Source organism: Carassius gibelio, chromosome A10 (assembly GCF_023724105.1).
Source record: "Carassius gibelio isolate Cgi1373 ecotype wild population from Czech Republic chromosome A10, carGib1.2-hapl.c, whole genome shotgun sequence".
NCBI classification, from domain to species: domain Eukaryota; kingdom Metazoa; phylum Chordata; class Actinopteri; order Cypriniformes; family Cyprinidae; genus Carassius; species Carassius gibelio.
The window spans coordinates 14125677-14147339 of NC_068380.1; the positions used below are offsets into that span (position 1 = coordinate 14125677).

Here is a 21663-nt window from a genome sequence, read left to right on the forward strand (position 1 = left end):
ATCGAAGGGGGTTATTATCTGTAACATCATTCGTGGTTGGTCGGCGAACGACAAAAAGTGTTTTGTCAGTTTTGTCTGAACAGCGATTGGCTGCCGTCTGGTGCTAGGATAAAGAAAGGGCTTACCCCCAATGATTCAGATATTAATAATTTTTCTGATTGTTTGCTGGCGACATCCATGCCTGTGGCCAAATATTTACATTTTTTAAGTCAGTCTTGACAATTTATTAAATTAGTAAACGCATAATAATTCAGAATTTTTACAATTGCTTTCCGTCTAAATTGCTCATAATTGACTTCCTCAGTAACTTGACAAGTGAAATAATCTTATAGATATTCGAAGTCATAAAACTAAGCACATCAAATTAGATCAACTATGCTCAGATAATAAACAAGGTATAAGTGCAATTTGCAAACAATGAGAACGTTTAATGTCTGTGTCCAGATGTAACAAATGATTTATACAAAATAGTTATGGATCAAAGAAAATGAGAAAATATACAACATAATAACTGCTCAAATATTGTGGGCCCGTATTTCATATAATTTTTGTTTCTCCTTTCACATTATCGGATTGTATGTTCACGTTAGCAGGAGCCAACCATGCCACAATTGTTAAAGGTCCAAAATATTGATTTGCAGTGTCTTTCTAAAACCAATCTGTTAAAATACGACTGGACAAAACGGAAAGAACTTAGAGGCTTGTAATCGGTGTCGAATCACAGACTCTGAGATTAATTTTTAAAAGGGAATTAAATCGCCAACTGACACATACTCACTCACACATCACAGTTAACACAGTATGACCCCCCCCCCCCCCCAACCCCACCCCATAATCAGTCCGAAAGGACATTCCCATGCATAAAGCCGTCGAATACCAATTGAATGCTGAAGGCTCGAGCTAAGATTTTATGTTCGGAAACAGCGGGAGGCTGCAGTTAGGGTCCAGATGCTGGTACACTGTGCTGTTATATCTCACAAACTGCAAAATTCAGGCACTCGTATATAGTTTATTTTGAGAAGTAGCATCTCCAGGGGGCTGAGGAAAACAAGTGAGGGCAATGTACTGGGAAAGATGGTTCTCGGTCTTCAAGAAGGGATGGGTCCAGTTACTATATGGTCCATTTGAGAGCAAGAAACACCTCAACGTGGGCACAATGCGATGGGAGGAGCAGGGTGTATCGCTGGCTCAGAGTGCATCACCACCACACTGGTTTACAGCAGAAACAAGGCAACAAATCAAGTCTAGGCTAACCAGGAAATTAAAACGCAGGCCTGACAATGGGCTTGAGATGGCTAGAGGTAAGCAGTACAGATTTAATAATTTGCTACTGCTTTCTTCATATACTGAATAAGAGAAAATATAATACATTTGAATAAAATACAACAGCAGCAGATGCCATTATAAAATGAGAGGCAAAAGGAAGAAAAGGAGTGCAATTAGAAGGGAAGAAATAGTAGATCTGAAAAGCCTAGAGTGTTTTCGTGAAGAGCTGAGGCAGGACAGGCAGACGGGCCATGGCCATGCTGTTGCGATGACCTGGTAATTAGTGAAGAGGAGAAAACTCAGTCTCTTCCAGTCCAGAGATGGTGTCGCTGTATTCTAAAGCCAGGGACACACTGACCATCTGCCATATTCTCATTCTTTTTCTCCCTCCTGCTGATTCGATCTCCTTCGCTCCCCTGCCATTTGCGGGGTAGGTGAAGGGGGAAAATCTTGTATTTGAATTTTGTTTCAGTCCCGACTACCTAGTAGTCATCTAAATCAAAGAACTCATCATCTTCTCCCTGGTAATCCATGCCTTGGAAGTCCACACGGTACCGCAAGATTCCTTAATAGAAAAATAAAAAGATATTGATTGCATAAGTTGATATAACAATACCTTTCCATTGCACTACAAATCGTTATCTGTAGAAAGCACTTACCACCAATGCCTCCAAAGCCTTTCACAAACTGTGAACCCTCCTGGCTTTTGTCTGTAACAATTTCCAGCGTGGCCCCAAACTTCTTGTAGCTATTGGCGAACCACTCTAGCAGCGGCATGCTCTCAATCAGCTCATGCTCCTGACCCGTCTAAAACAAGCACATACAGTACTGTTAACATTATACACCTCCTTCCTGAACCACATATTTGGTAAAGAGAAAAGCAAACATTATATAAAAGGTCAGCACTATTAGTTATTTATTTTTTCTTCATTAGAAATGAGCAAAAAGGAAATGCTGAATTTAACAAATTCAGAATGCTCTGCACTAAAAAAAAAAAAAGATTATTTATTGGCATCGGTGGTTACAAGAACCTTCTTCAAGATCCATAGAACAATTCCATTGCACAAAGGTTTATTATATTGGAAAAAGGTTCTTCAGATCATTAACATTTTTGGCGAACAGCAACTGTTCAGATACTAACATTGTTTAAAATATCTTGTGTTCAACAGAAGAAACTTGTGCAGGTTTAGAACAACTGGAGTGAGTAAATGAAATAATTTTCATTCTGGAAGTGTATTACTCCTTTAATGAGCTGAAGGAACTCCTCAAGTTTGTGTGAAACCTGAATATCATGTTCCTTACAATGATTTGAGGATGATCCAAAAAGATCAAAGAACATTTGGCCGTTTGTTTATATGGTCAAATGTAACAAATGTGCTCAAACAGATCTAAAATAAAAGTACTCATTTTAGATTCAATTTTTTAAGCACATTTGAATGCTAGATGTTCAGTGCAGTCTTAGACATTAAGACCAACAATGTATGATTTTGATAAATCAAAACAGAACTGCAATGAGCATGGTACTAATGGGCTGATGACGGTCATTGGTTGTTTGAGTATGGCTCTTAACTCAGAAAGTCATTCGGGGAAAGGAGTTACAACCATTGGAGATTCTACATTACTTTCTATGATAAAGAAATCTGCTGAATCATATATAATCTTAATTAGTTTGAAATGGTTTCATTTACCTCCTTGTCAGTGAAATGAGACTTGTCCTTCTCCTGTTCCGGTGTCAGATAGAGAATCTTTTCATCTGATTACACAAACACACACAAAATCTAAATGACAAAGGAACCCTTTTATATTTTGCTAATGTGAAATTGTGAATGAGAGTTTAGGGTGCGTCTACCATTTTCTGGTGTAGTATTTTCTCCATGACAGCGTAGGACATAACGCATAGTGTCCAGGTTCTCGTAAACTATAAGAATCTCCACCGCTCCCATCTCCAGCGCTTTGAGTGTGTCTTCAACTCCGAAACAATACTTCCCTGTGTCCTGACTGATCTCATCAAAATATCGGCCTGAAATCAGACACACAAGGAAAAATAATAAATTATATCTAAAATATATATATATAAAACTACCGAAAGTCCTATTTTTAATGCCACAACAAATGTATTCAGCATGTACATTGCCTTTATCAAGCCTGTAAATTGACTACCTATTAGTTTCTTCTCTTGGATGAACTTGACATTGGACAGCACTTCTGCTGAAAGCTCAATGGCCTGGTTGAAACCGTTCTCTCCTCCATACGATATATCAACCAGCTTCAGAACCTTCGCTTGTAACCTCTACATGTGCAGGAGAACCAAATCAGAAAACAAGCACAATGATAAATTAAAGATTGCAAATAATTTACTGCAAAGAGAACATACCGGATCAAACATGTCTGACTGGCTGAGCTCCGTCTTGAAGTCGGCTGAACCGGCAAGAACCAGTCCTGCCACGTTAACCTTGTCATTGGACACGAAGAGTTGCACAGCCGTCTCCGCTACCTTACGCACATAGTTATGTCTCTTCTCCATCCTCAAACGTGCAAACCGAAGAGCTGACTGTCCTCCTCTACCTAGAGTCATAGGAAACAAGCAGGTAAACAATTAAGTCTGTAAAGAATGAAAATAGCCGCAGCAAGCGGTTTGAGGATGTTTACCATGTTTTTTGGGCAGGTCCACAGTAAATTTGTGCAACACCTCCCTTGTGTTGCCTTGTAAAGTCCCAAACAGGGCACCACTACCATCAATTACAATGAAGCCAAACTTGCTGTCGTCTGACAACAGAGCTGTTAGAGCCTGTGGATATAAAAATTATATGATGTGTTAATATATTACGATAGTATGATAGATAGACAGACAGATAGATAGATCTTACCTCGGTATGGAACTTGTTGTCACATAAATACAAGGATGTGTTGATCGGTTTAAAAGGCTCAAAATCAATGTTTACTTTCTTCTCTTTGCCTTCCTCTGTCACTATGGTGCCACAATACACCACTAGGCCATTAGGAGGCACTGCAAGATACATATAAGACTTAAAGGAGGGGGATCAGGAGAGACCACACCTATTGAAAAGATTAAATCAGGCACAACGCCCAATTGTACCCACACATCCACAGTAAAAATTTATCAACTGCCAGTATACTATTTAAACAGCACCATTTTGGAAAAGATAAACATACTAAGTACAATAAAATGCAATATTCTGAGAAGTTAAATGGCTGTGAAAGATCTTCGATGAAGCTAAGGCCTCTCATTTACCTTTGTTGTAGAGTTTGAGTCTCTGCTGTACTGAGGTAATGGCTCCCAGCACGGAGAGTCTGTTGACTCTGCTCTTGATGTTCGAAGCCGTGCCGAACTCGTCGGCCAACATCTTGGCAACACGTGAGATCTGATCCTTGGGTGGGATGATGAGGGAAATCATACTGGTGCCATTTCTGAGAATAGCGATATAACAGCAATATTAAAGCAGGCTGAGACTTTCTTTAACAGATTTTTTTTTTTATGTTTTTGAAAAGTCTCTTATGCTCACCAAGGCTGCATGTGATCAAAACAGTAATATTCCAAAATATTTTAATTTTTGTGTTTATTTTAATGTTTTTTTTTCCAATTATATATATATATATATATATATATATATATATATATATATATATATATATATATATAAAAAAACGTATTCCTGTAATGGCAAAGCTCAATTTACAGAATCTTTACTCAAGTCTTCAATGTCACATGATCCTTCAGAAATTATTGTAATTTCTAATATGCTGGTTTGGTGCTCAAGAGACTTTAATCATTATTATCAAACAGTTGTGCTGCTTCATATATCTTTAGTGTAAACTGATACTTTTATTTTTTTATCAATATAAATGGCTGGGGAAAAAAAATATATATAAATGTCAATGTAATGCATCGTTGATGAAATGTTACAGAAATTAAAACTTTCAATGTAATTGTATTTACAGTACATCAAGTAAACTTACTTTGTCAAAGTGTCAAGTCAATATGTGATACAAATTAAACTGTTTATGAGCATTTTTGGAATCAGCATTAAATTAATTTACATTCTTCCATAACCAAAAAAATATGATGGAGGCTGTCAATCCGCTTAACCATTCAGTTTCACTGTAAAAAGAAAAACAAATGGAATGCCACTGAAAGAAAAAGAAAAAAGATGGTTTAAATCAACATGCGTGTCAGAAAAGGACAGAATTTTTTTTTGGGGGGGGGGGTTATTATATCTGTAACAAAGACGACTGGTGCCATTAAACAATGAGACAATATTCAACTACATCAATGTTACTACACCGTGATATTAATACGTTTATTTAAAAAAATAAATAATACTAATTACCCAAGAGAAACAAAACGTAGACTATCTAGTATGGTTTCACCCAGTTAACACACGTCGCCTGAGCCCACCTCTCTTTAAAGCGCCGTGTGGAAGGTGCTTCACATTTCAAACGACACAATATAACATTTCCCGCTCTTTATCCTTCAACCAACAATATTATCGACTTATAAAGACCTAACGTTACACAGTGCACGGTCTCGTTCTCCGTCCACCATGCTGTTCTCTCCAACAGCTGTTAGCAAGCTGGTTAGCATGTGGTCCCCCAAACAACAAAACGTATCACACATCGGAGGCGCTACTGTTTGTCATTCAACAGCTGTAAACAAATACAGAGGATCCGAAAGAGCGAGCCTTACCCTCTAGCCGCCTCAAGGCTTTTGATCAACTTCTTAATCTTCCAGATTTCCACGTTCCTGTCCGCTGCGCTGGGGTCGTCCGCCATCTTCCTCGCGCTGTCTGGACCTGCTGAAAAAGAGAATCCAACTTTAGCTTGCTAGCGCGAAGAGCTTGAAATTAGCAGCTGTTTTCAGAGCGGACCATTAACGATTTAAATCCAAAAAAACCGACCGGGTATAAAACAGAAGTGTTTTTAATAAAAGGAGGTTTATTGTGAGTAGAACAGAAAAGCGCGACTAAAGTTGGATGCACTAACTGGCTAAGCGGGCCTCTCGCACCAGAGAACATCCACGGCACGCGCGAAACCACCCTTCTGCACTTATCTTATTTTTAACACGTGGTCCGTTTTCTCGAAGCAATTTCGTTATCGGACATTACTGCAATGTACTCACAGACTACAATTATCCGCTCCGCCGCGTCCTTACGGCCGTTACTTTGTGGTCCAGAGCTCAGCCGCCGCTGCTTCCCAGTGACGTGATACACTAGCAGCCGGTTCGGTCCTGCTGCGCGTGGTGCTTCGGTGGAGGCTCACGTGGGGGGAAAGGCAGAAACTCAATTTAGTATCACTTCCTGAAAACGTATTTGGAGCTGTGTGATTGGAGGATGTTGTTGTCAAATAAAAAGGGTGTAACATTTATTTGTTCATGAATGCTTTTTTGTGGCAATTCACATAAATAGATACAAAATAATAAATAATAGCATTCTAACACACATAGCACTGTTCTTTTCATTCACTTCTATTTTACATAAATAAAACTAAGCCTTCCATTAAAATCACTTGGCATTATGACTTTTCTTTATTTCTTTTCTTTTTGGAGAAATGAAAATTATTAGATATATTTTATATTCTATTTTATTTTAATGCATTGTGGACTTGGAAGGGAAATATGCTTAACTGTCATGTAAATCGATGCAAACCCATTAACAGTCTTTTTTTTTTTAAGGTTTCATTTTCTTTAGGCAAAATGTAATTACTAAATCATATATCATACATTTTCTTCATCATGATTTAAAAGAGAGGGGAGGGGGGCGGGGGCGAGGAGTGGTTTAGAAATGGTATTGCATCTCTTTCCAGGTTCTGGAGTTCCCCGTGCAGATTTTGGATGACTATATTATTTAAAACACATTTTTTTTAATCATAAACCCATACGTCAAACCTCCAAGACCATAATGTGCAGCTCTGGGATACAGGACCAGGACTGAGAACTAATGTCATGTTCAATACTAACACTTCTCGCTTTGTTGTTGTCATGTTAATAATATACGTATTAATCACAAGATACTGTGAGAATACATTCATCTGAATTTATTATTAGCATTGCATCTCTCCTGAGTTAGAGTTACTAAAATGACTTTATGAAATTGCATCCTATACACCCAAAAGGCAACCATAAATCACCTTCACAAACAAATGTCTAAACAGATTAAAAATATAATGAGGCTTTACATTTTGTTTCTACTAAATATTTCAGCAGCTCTAGACTCAGCCTTGGACACTTTCAACTACAATCACAAGAGTTCATTTTTCATGGTCTCTTGGTTCCTTTGCTGAGTTTGTCTCCAAGCTCCTGAATAATTTCAGCAAGTTCTTCAGTGGCCTGTGACTTTTCCTCCAGGAGCTCATAGCGGAGGCTGGAAATGTCCTGCTTGATTTCCTTCAACTCACCTGAGAAGGAAAGCCACAATGAAACAAGGGTTTAACTGGTTTCAAGTAAAACTTCAAAAAAAGGCTTCAAAATCACAAGCCACGGTCATTTTCAACACTTTAACAGCTAATTGCTTGACATATACTTGATAAACATCAATCATAGAAATGTGTTTAAGTCCTAAATTAAATCCCACAAGAGACACTAACGGATGAATACACGAGTCTTACCTTCATTGATCTCATCACTTTCACTGTCAATTTGGGCTTTCACGACATACCGCTTCATGAGACGCTTCATGAGTTTCTATGAGAGAAAGAAGGTTTAGAATGAGGTTTTACCTGATGATTCCTGTACATTAACAATTTTGGATGAACAATCAATCAGTACTTGATATCTTGTGGGGTGTTTGATGGGATTTCTAACCGTGACTCCCTCTTGTGATACGGTCAAAACCGATGAAGCTGAAAATATATCAAAGTTACAAACTGCTATTTCTACATTTGGACAATTTGATCTGACCTCTAACCTTAGAGTGTGAATTGGCCATTCCCACATGCTGCTGGCTGCTGTTGCTACAAACCCTGGCCTTGCATAATCTCACTAGGCATGCTTTGGTGCACTGAGCCATGTAATAGAAGGATTTGAGGCTGGGTATTAGATTAAAGGGGGGTGGGAGAGTGCTGCCTTCATCAAAATGGGAGAGCCACAGCTTTACACAAGCAAACTTCCATTCTACATCAACGGCCTCCTGTTCTCTCACACACACACAGATATAACAATCCATATGTATGACAAATTATCCTTTTGATTTGAATTTTTATGCAAAAGTGCATTTGTCTCACCTCAATGTCCTGGTAAGAGTGGTTTATCATGGCTATGAGCATGTTGTGCAGGACCACCACCACTGTGACATTATTGACCCCATACAGCACGTAACCAATGTTCTCAATGAACTTATGATTGTACTTTAAGACCACAGAGATCACCTCGGATAAACCAAAGATGGACCAGAACAGCGATTTAAAGCTTTCCTCTACCCTTCAACAAATACAAACATGCAAAATGTAAAATACAAAACTTACTTTCATTGGTGGAACACACATGCAAAAAATATTGTTTGAGATATTGTCTGAGCTGCCGTTTTTAAACAACAAAATTTAAGGCATTAATTTGAGAGCTGAAAGGAAGATTTTTGGCTTAGATCTCACATTATTCTTCCCACAAATTTATCAAACGTTTGGAGTTTCATAATGTTTTTTGGTCACTGTTAGGCTTGGCTGCATTTATTTAATGAAAAAAAAAAAAACAGTAAAAACTGTAATATTTTAAGTATTATTTCAATTAATATAGGTGATCTGATTTCTTGTTAAAATGAGATTAAAGCACTTTTAAGAGGGCATTTGGTGTGAGCTATGGTGTACATTTTGATGATCTTGTATTTTAGTGTTTGTCATGTTGTTTTTATGATTTTGCTGTCTTAGTCCTGGTTATTCTGTTTTATACAGTATGTTGTTCTACTGGAAAGCACTTTGGTCAGCATGAGTTGTTTTGAAATGTGCTATACAAAAAAATGTAAAATAACTGTTTTTCTATTGGAATATATTTTAAAATGTATTCTTGTGATGCAAACTGTTTTTTCCAGCAGTCTTTGTATCAGTCTTCAGTGTCACAGGATCCTTCAGAAGTCTATCCATTTACATTTATTTATTTTTACATTTTTATTTATTTGTTTGTTTGTTTGTTTGTGATCTATCCCTTTAACAAGTAATTCTTAAATACAATAATTGTCATCATAACTTTTTGACTTGCGTGGTAAAAGCAGGGTTGTATTTAGCTCCCAAGAAGCAGGAATACAAATTAAACATGCTGATCATAAAGGCAAGGAAGACCATGATGAAGATGACCATAAATTAAAAAATATCCTTCACAGTGCACCCAAGAGATATATGTAGGGGTCCGAAACTGTCATTGGACAGCAGAACAAAAAAAAAAAAAAAAACTGAGAAACTGAGCATCACAGCGATGGAGTGTAAGTCCTCAGAGATGAGCTGAGGATCTGAGGGAAGCCACTTGTTCCTGGCTGAGAAAGAGGAAGCAATTGTTGGTGTTACCACTTGATGGCAGCATGGTGTTTCATTTCAGACAGCTGCAAGAAAGTCTGTGCAGCATGTACAAGCATTTGATTGAAAGCAGCTTCTGGTATTTTATGTTACAGTTCACTTTATATTTTTATTTATTGAATAAACAGATTCTTTATTTTTGCAACATTCCGTAAGTGAAGTAGGCCAATTATTCTGGTAATGAGGCATTGATCAAGTCTACATTAGTCACATGCAAATCCATATATACATGCATGGGAGACTCGCAGGAAAGTCATGAACCGTTGCAGTGAATGACGCCACAAAAACCGACAACATGCCGAAGTCTAACACATTCCACAAATGAATGATGTATTCTTGTGGCCCATCAGCCCAAACTTCCTTACACTCCGTCCAGATCATTCCTGATCAGGGGAATCGAAGAAAAGAAATGGGGTTCATTTATCATGCTTAAAAATCTATAGTAATTTATTCTAGTTTATTCTAAGTCTTCAATGTCATGTGATCCTTCAGAAATCATTCTGATATGCTGATCAAGAAACATTTCTTCTTATTATTAATGTTTAAGTCAGTTGTTTTAGTGAATAGATTACAACCAATGAATATAGTCAGTTATTCCTTTGTTTGTTGCTTTTTGTCTTGCTAAATTGGCAACACAATATTTGAACACTTAAAGGGATAGTTCATGTTTTACTCACTCTCAAGACATCCTATGTGTAAACACCTGTCTTGAATTAGAAGTACAAATGAGGATTTGTAAAGAAAAATGTAGGAGGATATAAGCGAAAAGGTTTTCCTTTGTTAAACAACAGAAACTTTGCCTCCTTTACTCCTGAAAACAACATTTTGGTTATCGCGAGACTAGCATATTCTCACTGGACCTTAGGCTACACCTACATCATACATCATCCGTCAGAGTGGTCTTCTTTTGTGTGTATGACAGTTAGTGGAAACTAGAGATTACCGTTTATAAAGTTTTAAATATGGATATTTTCTTACAGAAGTGTATCGATTCACCTCAGGAGGCCTATATTAACCACCCAGTGCCGTGTGGGAATTTTTTTTATTGTGTATGCACTTTATTGGATTTCTTTTGGACTACTGAAAAATAACACCCATTCACAGCCATTATAAAGCCTGGAAGAGTCAGGACATTTTTAAATGTAACTCCAATTGTAATTATCTGAAAGAAGAACTTCATCTACACCTAGGATGGGGATGAGTGAATCATGGGGTGATTATCATTTTTGGGTGAACTATCCCTTTAATGATATTGACTTGATTGCCCAAGACTCTATTGGATGAGAACTGATGTGATTATTATTGAATGAGAGCTGGATGATGACATCACTGTTTTCAATAAAGCTGCTTTATAGATTAACTGAACTTTATTGAATATTACTATATTGAATATTCCATCATTTACACAGTTATTAAACTGAACTGAATCAACAATGAACCGGCTTTAACTGAACAACTGTCTGTTTTTTTTTTTTTTTAATTTGAATGACTGAATTTCGTCTATGAAATTTTGCAGAACAATGGTAAATGTAAAAAGGGTGTAAACAGTACTACCTTTTAAAGTATATCTTTTTTGACAACATTTTTATTTTTGACTAACAACGATTTGCAGCTCATGCTTGACTGGTACTCACCCAGCACCAATATCATTATTAACATCTCTGTCCACGAGAATTGAGTGGTTTAATGCGAAATATTTGCCGTGGGTGATCTGTGATGGTTTCATAAGGAAGATTTTTGACTCTTGCAAAGCGGTGGGAGGAATTGAGAACCAGAAGACCCAGGAAGAGGGAGAATGAGACGGCGTGAGCTACAAACTTCATGAAGGCACTGCGGAAAACCTGGCTCACCTGGAGAAAAGATCAAATGCAGAAATACATTAAACAACGGAAGAAAAAGAGAAGTCTGCCCAATGTTATTAAATTAACTGATTCTGAATGACGATGATGTACCTTGCTGCAGGGCATACTCCAATGGCAAAAAATGGAAGGCCACTCCAAGCACTGTCCAACACTTCACACCGATTCAATGTTGCCTAAGGCCTGATAGATTCTCATACCACAGCATCAGTAACTGCTGCTGGCAGTTCGGATGAGCCACAAACTGTAGGGATATCACTGAATTAGACATTGTCTTGGGAAACCAATCAAATAATTTCCCTGTACCTTCTTGACTTCATAGTTAATGACCAGTTTGACCTGTGGTGTTCGCTCGGGAGGCTCTGGTTCACATCTCCATTCAAAATGGCCTCCACTTCCTCTGTGTTTCATCACAGATCCAGAACGCTAACCACAAAGTCCTTACAGTGCATGGAGAGCTTCCTGTAGTCTTTCTGAAACAAACCAGAGCACCAATACAGTGACTTTAAACAGGCTATTAATCACTTGCAAAAAATTATTAACTCCAAATAGGACCCAAACTGCATCTAGCAAACAGTGAATGCTCTGTTATAAAAGACATGGATCTGTGTGAATTCATGAAATTCCCATGTCGCTCCTCCAAATGCAAGTCTGACTGATGTTTGCATCAGATCTTATCAAACAGAAATGTACCTAATGGAGGGCACCCAAGAGAAGCCCATCCTGCTAATTATAGCATCGCAGTGGTTTAGGAGAACAAATATTGACATAATCACACGCCATTACAACTGTCAGTGTGATCGTCTGTAGAGAAAAACAGTGATGAGAGAATAATAATGGGGTGATTACAGGAAGATCTCGATGGAGCAGTTTCAATTAATAGCTCATAAACCACTATAAGAGAAAAACTGTCTGGATTTGAGAACTCCCGATTAGATATTTCCCCAGAGTGAATTAAAGGAAATAACTTTTCCCTTACATAGTTAAATATAAAACAACACATCACCGAAGCGTGTGAAGCTCTCTGGAGAAACGTTTTCTTTTTGGGAAAATGTTGTGTAGAGATTCTACTGAACCAAAAACTGTCAACCAACAGCCTCTTATTTATAATGAGGGTAATCTCAAGGGTGGGAAATTGGTTTTCATGTGGAATAATCTGCTGGTCTTTCAGAGAGAAGCAGCTCATTATAGAGCCATGCTCACATTTTTCACGATTGAACTCTTTATAGATTAATTGAGAAGCTGTGCTTTGAAAAAAATCATGAGAGTGACTTAAAAGAGTTTGTATTGTGCACAAAGTACATAATGATTCATAGTGATTAAGCCCATTGTACATATATATATATATATATATATAAAATAATTTTTTTTTTCTTTTGGATTGCTAGAACGAGATTTAACAAATTGTATATATTTATACATATTTATATTTTTCAGAAATCATGACATAAATCACTGTTATGTTATTCCCTTGAAAGCCTGACTTAATCACAATTTATATATCTGATCCTCTTATAAAAGTCAATTAATAATTGAATTAATTATGGTTTTAAGACAAAAACAGCTTCAAACTTAAGAAATAAAGTTGAAATCATGAGATAAGAAGTCATAATTATGACATCAGTGTCAGAATTTTGACAAAAAAAACGTCTCGGTTACGTATGGTAACCCTCGTTCCCTGAAGGAGGGAACGGAGACGCCACGTCGGATGACCGACGAATATGGGATATCGCTTCGATAGACCAATCTACTTCGAGTGTAAACTAAACGAGCCAATGCACATTGGCATGCAATTATTGCATCCAGCTGCCGCTGATCACTGCGTGAGTATAAGAGGGCAGCAGGTGCAATGCATACCAGTTTTTCGCTGAGGAGCCGAGCCGGGAACCCGGCAGCTCAGCGGCGGTACAGCAACCATGGCGACGGGACGTGGCGTCTCCGTTCCCTCCTTCAGGGAACAAGGGTTACCATACGTAACCGAGACGTTCCCTTTCAGTCGGTCACTCTCGACGCCACGTCGGATGACCGACGAATATGGGATCCCTATCAAAGCGCCATGGGTGCTGCCCCTTCCAGTGCCCTGTGCGAGCCGCCTGCGCCCCTATTAGGTGTAGGCCGGGGCTCAGAACAAGTAGCTCCACTCACCATTGTCAAAGCACTACCTCACTGGGTGAGATTGGATAACACTGGGAAAACGTACCCGGTCCGCTTGGAGCCGGGACGCTGCGGAAGCCCCATCCTTCCCGAAGGAGGTCTCGGAGGCAAATACACATATAGCATCCGTTTAGGAGTATACGGAGAAATTTGAGGTGATTAAAACCCTCTTGGGAAGGCAGAAGTCTGCCGGGGAAACACGGGCTCTAAGGCTATACCGTGGACTATACACATACGAGTACCGCTTAGGTCTCAATATGGAGCCCAGCCTTCCATGGTTCTCACGGATTCATCATGAAGGCCTGGCGCCGGACGTTCCGCCGCGTCCAGCTGCCTAGGGTGATGGAGGAACTCAACAGGGTCTACAGTTCGGACACTCTGGAGCAGTTTTAGCAAGCCGACACTAACCGGGGCCTCTCAGTGCCACTACCCGTTTGAGGTGAGAACACAGGAGGATACCGGCTCTACACGAAGGCTATAGAACCTAGCGAACGTGTTAGGGGTCGCCCAGCCCGCAGCTCTACAAATATCTGTCAGCGAGGCGCCACGAGCCAGCGCCCAGGAGGATGCAACACTTCTAGTTGAGTGAGCTCGAAGCCTGAACGGGCAGGGCACATCCTGAGCCTGATAAGCCAGGGTTATGGCATCCACAATCCAGTGGGCCATCCTCTGCTTAGAGACGGCATTCCCCTTCTGCCGGCCTCCGTAACAGACAAAGAGCTGGTCTGAGGTCCTGAAGCTTTGCGTCCGGTCCACGTAGCACCTTAATGCTCGAACAGGACAAAGCAAAGGGCAAAGCCAGGGCTGGGTCTGCCTCCTCCAGGGGCAGCGCTTGCAGGTTCACCACTTGGTCTTTGAAGGGTGTAGTTGGAACCTTGGGCACGTAGCCAGGCCGGGGCCTCAGGATTACCTGGGAGTCAGCCGGCCCGAACTCTAGGCACGAATCGTTGACCGAAAATGCATGCAGGTCCCCTACCCTCTTGATGGAGGCCAGTGCAAGCAGGAGCACAGTTTTCAATGAAAGAAACTTTAGCTCAACTGAATGCAAAGGCTCGAATGGGCCCTGCTGTAGTGATTTAAGCACTAGAGACAGGTCCCAAGAGGGTATACAGGGGGGCCGGGATGGATTTAACCTCCTGGCCCCTCTAAGGAACCTGATGATGAGGTCATGCTTACCCAAAGACTTCCCATTCACAGGGTCATGGTACGCAGCAATAGCGGCAACCTGGACTTTGAGGGTGGAGGGAGACAGCCTTCGCTCCAACCCTTGCTGCAAAAAGGATAGCACGGCCGCAATCGGGCATCTTCGGGGGTCTTCTCGGCGAGAAGAACACCACTCAACGAACAGGTTCCACTTCAAGGCATAGGCGTGTCTCGTAGACGGTGCTCTTGCCGAAGTGATGGTGTTAACTACCTCTTGGGGTAGGTCACCTAGAACCTCCGCGTCCCGTCCAGGGACCAAACATGGAGTTTCCAAAGGTCTGGACGCGGGTACCAAATGGTGCCCCGTCTCTGAGTCAGTAAGTCCCTCCTCAGAGGAACCAGCCAAGGAGGGGCTGTCGAGAGGAGCACTAGTTCGGGGAACCAGGTCCGAGTAGGCCAATATGGCGCTACTAGTAAGACTTGCTCCTCGTCCTCCTGGACTTTGCACAACGTCTGTGCGAGAAGGCTCACTGGGGGAAACGCATACTTGCGTAGGTCCCGCGGCCAGCTGTGTGCCAGTGCGTCCGTGCCGAGAGTTCCCTCGGTCAGGGAGTAGAAAGCCTGGCAGTGAGAGGTCTCTGGAGCAGCAAACAGGTCTACCTGAGCGGCTCTGAACCGCCTCCAAATCAGCTGGACCGTCAGGGGATGGAGTCGCCATTCTCCCGGGAGCATTGCTCAAGACAGCTCGTCGGCTGTACGACTGAGCAGGCCTGGAATGTGAACAGCACGAAGTGACCTCAGAACCTTCTGACTCCAAAGGAGGAGGTGGCGGGCGAGTTGCAAGATGCGACGAGAGCGCAGACCACCTTGGTGGTTGATGTACGCAACAGTCGCAGTGTTGTCCAATCGGACCAGCACAGGCTTGCCTCGTAAGAGACCTTTGAGACGGTTCAAGGCAAGGTGCGTTGCTAACAACTCTAGGCAATTGATGTGCCACTGCAGCTGCGGGCCCGTCCAAACCCCTGAGACTGCATGCCCGTTGTACGTGGCCCCCCCGGCGGTGGTGGAGGCATGCGTGTAAACCACAGCATGCCTGGAGATCTGCTCTAGGGGCACCCCTCCCCATAGGAATGCCAGATCTGACCACGGAGTGAGGGTTTGGCGACAGGCCGGTGTAACTTGGACCCGGTGAGTGCCGCGCTTCCATGCCCACCTCGGGACTCGGCCATAAAGCCAGTGCCGGAGCGGTCTCATATGTGATAGGCCGAGCGGTGTAAGTGCCGCTGTGGCCACCATATGCCCCAGGAGCCTCTGAAAGAGTTTCAGTGGGACCGCCGTCCTGCTCTTGGACGTATTCAAGCAGGCTAGCACCGACCGCGCACGTTCCTTTGTGAGGCGTGCTGTCTGTTCGACCGAATCCAACTCCATACCGAGAAAAGAGATCCTCTGCAATGGTGAGAGTTTGCTCTTTTCCCAGCTGACCTGAAGGCCCAACAGGCTCAGGTGCCGGAGCACCACATCCCTGTGCTCGCACAACTGATCTCGAGACTGTGCTAGTATCAGCCAATTGAGAATGCGAACACTCTGCTCTCTGAGAGGAACGAGAGCTGCCTCCGTGACTTCCGTGAAGACACAGGGAGACTGGGACAGCCGGAAGGGCAGGACCTTGTACTGATATGCTAGTCCTTCGAACGCAAGCCGCAGAAAAGGTCTGTGGCGCGGAAGTATGGACACATGAAAGTACACGTCCTTCAGGTCGATCGCTGCAAACCAATCTTGGGGACGGACGCACCTGAAAATGCGTTTCTGTGTCAACATTTTGAACTGTAGCCGATAGAGGGCCCGATTCAAAACTCGCAGATCCAAGACCGGTCGTAACCCACCGCTTTTCTTGGGTACAATGAGGTACGGGCTGTAAAGCCCCTTCCTCATATCGGCTGGAGGGACCGGCTCTATCGCGGCCTTCGCCAGTAGGACTGCGATCTCTTTCCGCAAGACAGGGGCATCGGACGCTTCCACTGTAGTGAAGCGGACACCGCAGAGCTTGGGGGGAAGCCGGGCGATCTGAATCGCATAGCCGAGGCTGATGGTTCGCAGAAGCCAGCGAGACGGGCTGGGTAGCGCTGACCAGGCGCCTAAGAACCGTACAAGCGGGACCAACAGAACCACAGCCGTACCCGCAGTGGGGCAGCGAGGTGGAACACAGGGGCCCAACTCGGGCGGGTTGTGAGCAGGCCGGAGTGTGGTGCGAGTGTGGGGTGCAGGGCTCACCTGGTTCCACGGGTTGGCAGAGGGTGCGTGAGTAGGGCCTTTGTTGACGCTCTCGAACCGCCCGCAGCTGCCATCTGGCGAAGGAGGAGGATGAGTGAGGTCCGGTGCTTGGCCGTCCGCAACTCTCCGTGCCCTCCTGGGACCCAGAGAGGGAGGAAACTACTCTCCTGTCGAGATTTCCAAATTCTCCGCCTGGCCCTCCTCCAGGGGAGGGAGAGGTGCCTACACCATCCCCCAGAAAGCAGCTACCTCTCTCTGGGTCACCCGTCCCAGGGCCTCTTGCTCTTCTGCTTACCGTCAGGTTTGACGGGGGCCAGGACGGGAGGGGCAGCCTGCCTGTGCCCAGCTCAACGGCACCACTTGGAGGCTGCTGCAGATGCGACGCGTGAGCAGGGGCGGATGCAGGGGGCTGCCCTCGGCGACGAGCAGGCTGGGGCACTGCAGCCGGCGGGTGGGTAGAGATAGCAGCAGCTGCCCGCCGGGGCAGGATGTGTCGGAACGCCTCAGTCTGCTTCTGGGCAGCCGAGAATTGCTGGGCCAAAATCTCGACTGCGTCGCCGAAGAGGCCGGTCTGGGACACAGGGGCATTGAGAAACCGGACCTTGTCGGTGTCCCTCATGTCTGCCAGACCCAGCCACAGATGGCGCTCCTGGACCACTAATGTGGACATCGCACGACCCAGCGAACTCGCGGTGACCTTCGTCGCTCGAAGCGCAAGGTCAGTGGCGGTTCGGAGCTCTTCCAGAAGCGCTGGATCGTGACCACCCTCGTGCAGGTATTTCAGTGCCTTAGCCTTGTGCACCTGCAGTAACGCCATAGCGTGTAAGGCGGAAGCAGCTTCCCCGCAAGCCACATAGGCACTGCCGGTCAGACCAGACGAGTGCCTACAGGCCCGGGAAGGGAGCACCGGGTCTCCACGCCAGGAGGCGGCGGACTTAGGACACAATTGCATCGCTACCCGCCCGCTCCACCGACGGGATTCCTGAATACCCCTTCGCTGCACCGCCCTCGAGGGTGGTGAGGGAGGAGGAGCCCACCGGCTGGTTTCTGGCAGTAAAAGGTGCCATCCACGACTTGGTGAGCTCGTCATGCACTTCCGGAAAGAAAGGCACTGGGGTGGGGCGCTGAGAACCAGCGCGCACCACCCCAAGAAACCAATCATCCAGCCGTGAGGGCTCGGGACGCGGTGGGGGATTCCACTCGAGACCTACCCTCTCGGCGGCCCGGGAAAGCATAGCTGCCACTTCGGGATCCGAATCAGGCTTTGTCACCATCCCAGAGGACGGTAGCGCAACCGAACCGTGATCCGACAGCTCTCCCTCCGATGCGGAGATCGACATCTGGTCGGGGGGAGTCCCACTGGATACCGCTGGTACGCTCCTTGAAGAGGGCCCAGCGCGTTCCGTGGGTTGCTCCACTGGATCGGAGGTGCTAGAGGAGTGATGGTCCCCAGAGGGTTGGTTCCCTGCGGGGTTTGCCACCACTGTGATCCTCAAACCACTCGCGCTACTGCCGGAAGTGGTTCTCGTCTGTCGGCCGCCAGAACGAGCCCCAGATCGCGGCCGCGGCAACGGGACTCCGCCCCCCTGAAGGTAGCGGAGCCTGGTTTGCAGCTCCGAGATGGTCATATTCCCGCAGTGAGAACATGACTCATCCACGAAAGCCACCTCAGCGTGCTCGACGCCCAGACACGTGAGGCAGCGATCGTGACCATCACCCGGTGCCAGGTAACGACCGCACCCAGAAACGCACGGGTGAAACGGCATCCTTATAAGGACGATCCGTCGTCTTTACAAAGACGCACCCGTGAAGCTCTTTTAGAGAGAATTTGCTCTTTTAGGAAATGCTCTTTCAGTGCTGAGGCGCACAGGGGAGATGGCCGCTTGCAACACGACAGGGGTAGTGCAACCTGAAGTGTGCAAATCCACTCGACACAGGAACGACCGCCGCTGAAGCGCCGTCTCGCCAACACACGAAGCTTCCGAGAGCGTGCTGAACCCGTAGTTCACAGCAGACACAGTTGAGCAGAGCGATACTAACGCCCGGCTCCGAAGTGAAAAGCTGGTATGCATTGCACCTGCTGCCCTCTTATACTCACGCAGTGATCAGCGGCAGCTGGATGCAATAATTGCATGCCAATGTGCATTGGCTCGTTTAGTTTACACTCGAAGTAGATTGGTCTATCGAAGCGATATCCCATATTCGTCGGTCATCCGACGTGGCGTCGAGAGTGACCGACTGAAAGGGAACTCTGAGTTTTTGTCATTATAATGACTTTTTGTCAAACAAGTTAAATGATAAATATGACATCATTATTATGATTTATGTCATTAATATCTTTTTATCTCAAGATTTCAGAATATGTCGTCATAATTTCATTAATCTCAAAATTAAATAATAATAATAATAATAATTAAAAAAATGTATGACAAATAAAATGGTTTCAATATGACTTTCTTTATTCTGTGGAACACTGAAGAATGTTGGTAAAAAACAAAAACAAACAAACAAACAAAAAAATATTCATTTTACAAAATATATTCTTTAATGTCTCACAAAGAAAAACATGGAAGTCATGCAGATTTGGAACGACGTGAGGGTGAATAAATTATACTAGAATTATTATTTTTTTTAATGAACTGTCCTTTTAATATTTTTCTCAAACAATATGGGTCTGTATAAATGAAATATACACATATATGTTGTTACTTTTCTTTTTAAGTGGATCACCACCAACTCTAGTCTGAGTGACATCTCTATGTGTTTGTGTGTGTGTGTGTGTGTGTTACGTGCTTTTGAGTGCTTCTGTTCATCTCCTCACCTTAAATTCAGTCTCGATGTTGGCAAGTTGTGCCAACTCATTGCTGAGCTCCAGCGCTGTGAGCACGGGGTCTTCACTAGACGGTGACAGATAGGCAGTGCTGGCGAGGCCTTTAAAGGCGTTCATCCTCGATTGTGAGTGGCTGAAAGAATCCTGCTTCTGTTTCTCTGCACACTCGGTGCACTTGCAGAAATAGCCGTGGGGTTTCTCAATGTGAGCTCCCTTGAGTAACAAGATGTGTACAGTCTCGTACTCCTTGCAGTTGGCTGCGAGTCCAATGCTCATCTTATGCGTAGAAATCGTCATCTCGTAGCTGTTGCTCCAGGTGACTCAGGTGGAGACCGCCTTCATATGCCGGATGGGCCAGGATGGCATCCACTATCCGCACGTAGCCTTTGCTGATGGCTAAAAGCAGGACCTCCAAGTGCTCATTCCTTAAGTTAGATGCAATGCATTCTGGCCCATGTAGTCCACACAGTTTACATTCAGAGTCTTGGACTCCTCAAACATCTTACGTACCTCGGGGATGTTTCTGTACTCTGCAGCATCTAGGAATCATTCCTCCTCTTCAGTCAGACTAGAGCCTCTCTCGCTAAACATGTACACGGGGCCACGGATGGATACACTCAGATTTTTAGATAAGATTTTCTACGAATTTTCTAAGAATCACGCTCGCAGTGATTTCAGCTTCTGTCGTCTCACTAAATGAGGACGTAAACACATGAGGAACATCTCCAGAACTGCACTGAGAGTCACATCATGAGTTTGACTAAAAATAGTGCCACATCACATACACAGAACTGTAAAGGTATTCATGGTAACCCATCAAAGTAACTAATCCAGTTTTATTTAAAGACAAGTATTTGCCAGAAATGTATTACTATTTTTCAGCAGAATGTACATAGCCTACTACTACTACTAAAATGAAACAAACATTATTTTTTTAAGGAATAATCACACAACATTTCTTCCATGTTTTATGTTTAATAATAAATCCACTGATCACCACTTGGTGGTGAGTTGGATTCGATGGAGGGGAGGAAGCTGGACAGATTTGGTGGACCCAAATGTATTGTGAGGGTCTGTTGGGAACGTTTGGATGAGCCCCCTGTCAGAGAGATCTTCAACCAGATCCCGAGGGATCATGGAGACATTGAGTCCGAGTGGACCATCGTCAAGCTGAAGAAGGAGTCCTACCAGGCCTGGCTGACTTGTGGGACTCCTAAGGTAGCTGACGGGTACCGGCAGGCTAAGTGGGCTCCAGCCCGGGTGGTTGTGGAGGCAAAAACTTGGGTCTGGGAGGAGATTGGTGAGGCCATGGAGAAAGACTGTAGGTTGGCCGCGAAGAGATTCTGGCAAACTGTACGGCGCCTCAGGAGGGGGAAGCAATGCCCTGCCAACACTGTTTACAGTGAAGATGGGAAGCTGTTGACCTCAACAGGGGATATCATCAGTAGTGGAAGGAATACTTTGAGGATCTCCTCAACCCCAACAACATGTCATCCAATGAGGAAGCTGAGGCCAAGTTCTCGGAGGTGGATTCGTCTATCATCCAAGCTGAAGTCACCGAAGTAGTTAAGAAGCTTCACGTGGCAAGGCACCAGGGGTGGATGAGATTCGCCCTCAATACCTCAA

General features: G+C 43.8%; 1 protein-coding gene and 1 pseudogene across 3 annotated transcripts; both read right to left on the reverse strand.

The window, feature by feature from the left end:
* Positions 1-407: 407 nt before the first annotated feature.
* LOC128021278 (eukaryotic peptide chain release factor subunit 1) lies at positions 408-6568 on the reverse strand. Of its 3 annotated transcripts, none has more exons than XM_052608381.1 (11): positions 6404-6568; positions 5972-6080; positions 4520-4695; positions 4134-4273; positions 3916-4054; positions 3641-3831; positions 3427-3556; positions 3116-3286; positions 2955-3019; positions 1926-2073; positions 408-1831 (listed from the first exon to the last, which is right to left on the reverse strand). In XM_052608381.1, exons 2-11 carry the CDS (start codon positions 6055-6057, stop codon positions 1749-1751), a joined length of 1329 nt encoding a protein of 442 aa, XP_052464341.1. In that variant the 5' UTR covers positions 6058-6080; positions 6404-6568; the 3' UTR covers positions 408-1748. The 3 variants fall into 3 exon arrangements, with proteins under 3 accessions (XP_052464341.1, XP_052464342.1, XP_052464343.1); XM_052608382.1 differs by having other exon boundaries at positions 5972-6077; positions 6404-6556; XM_052608383.1 differs by lacking the exon at positions 6404-6568 and adding an exon at positions 5245-5415.
* Positions 6569-7189: 621 nt separating this feature from the next.
* LOC128020653 (short transient receptor potential channel 7-like) lies at positions 7190-21347 on the reverse strand (annotated as a pseudogene).
* Between the last annotated feature and the right edge of the window lie 316 nt (positions 21348-21663).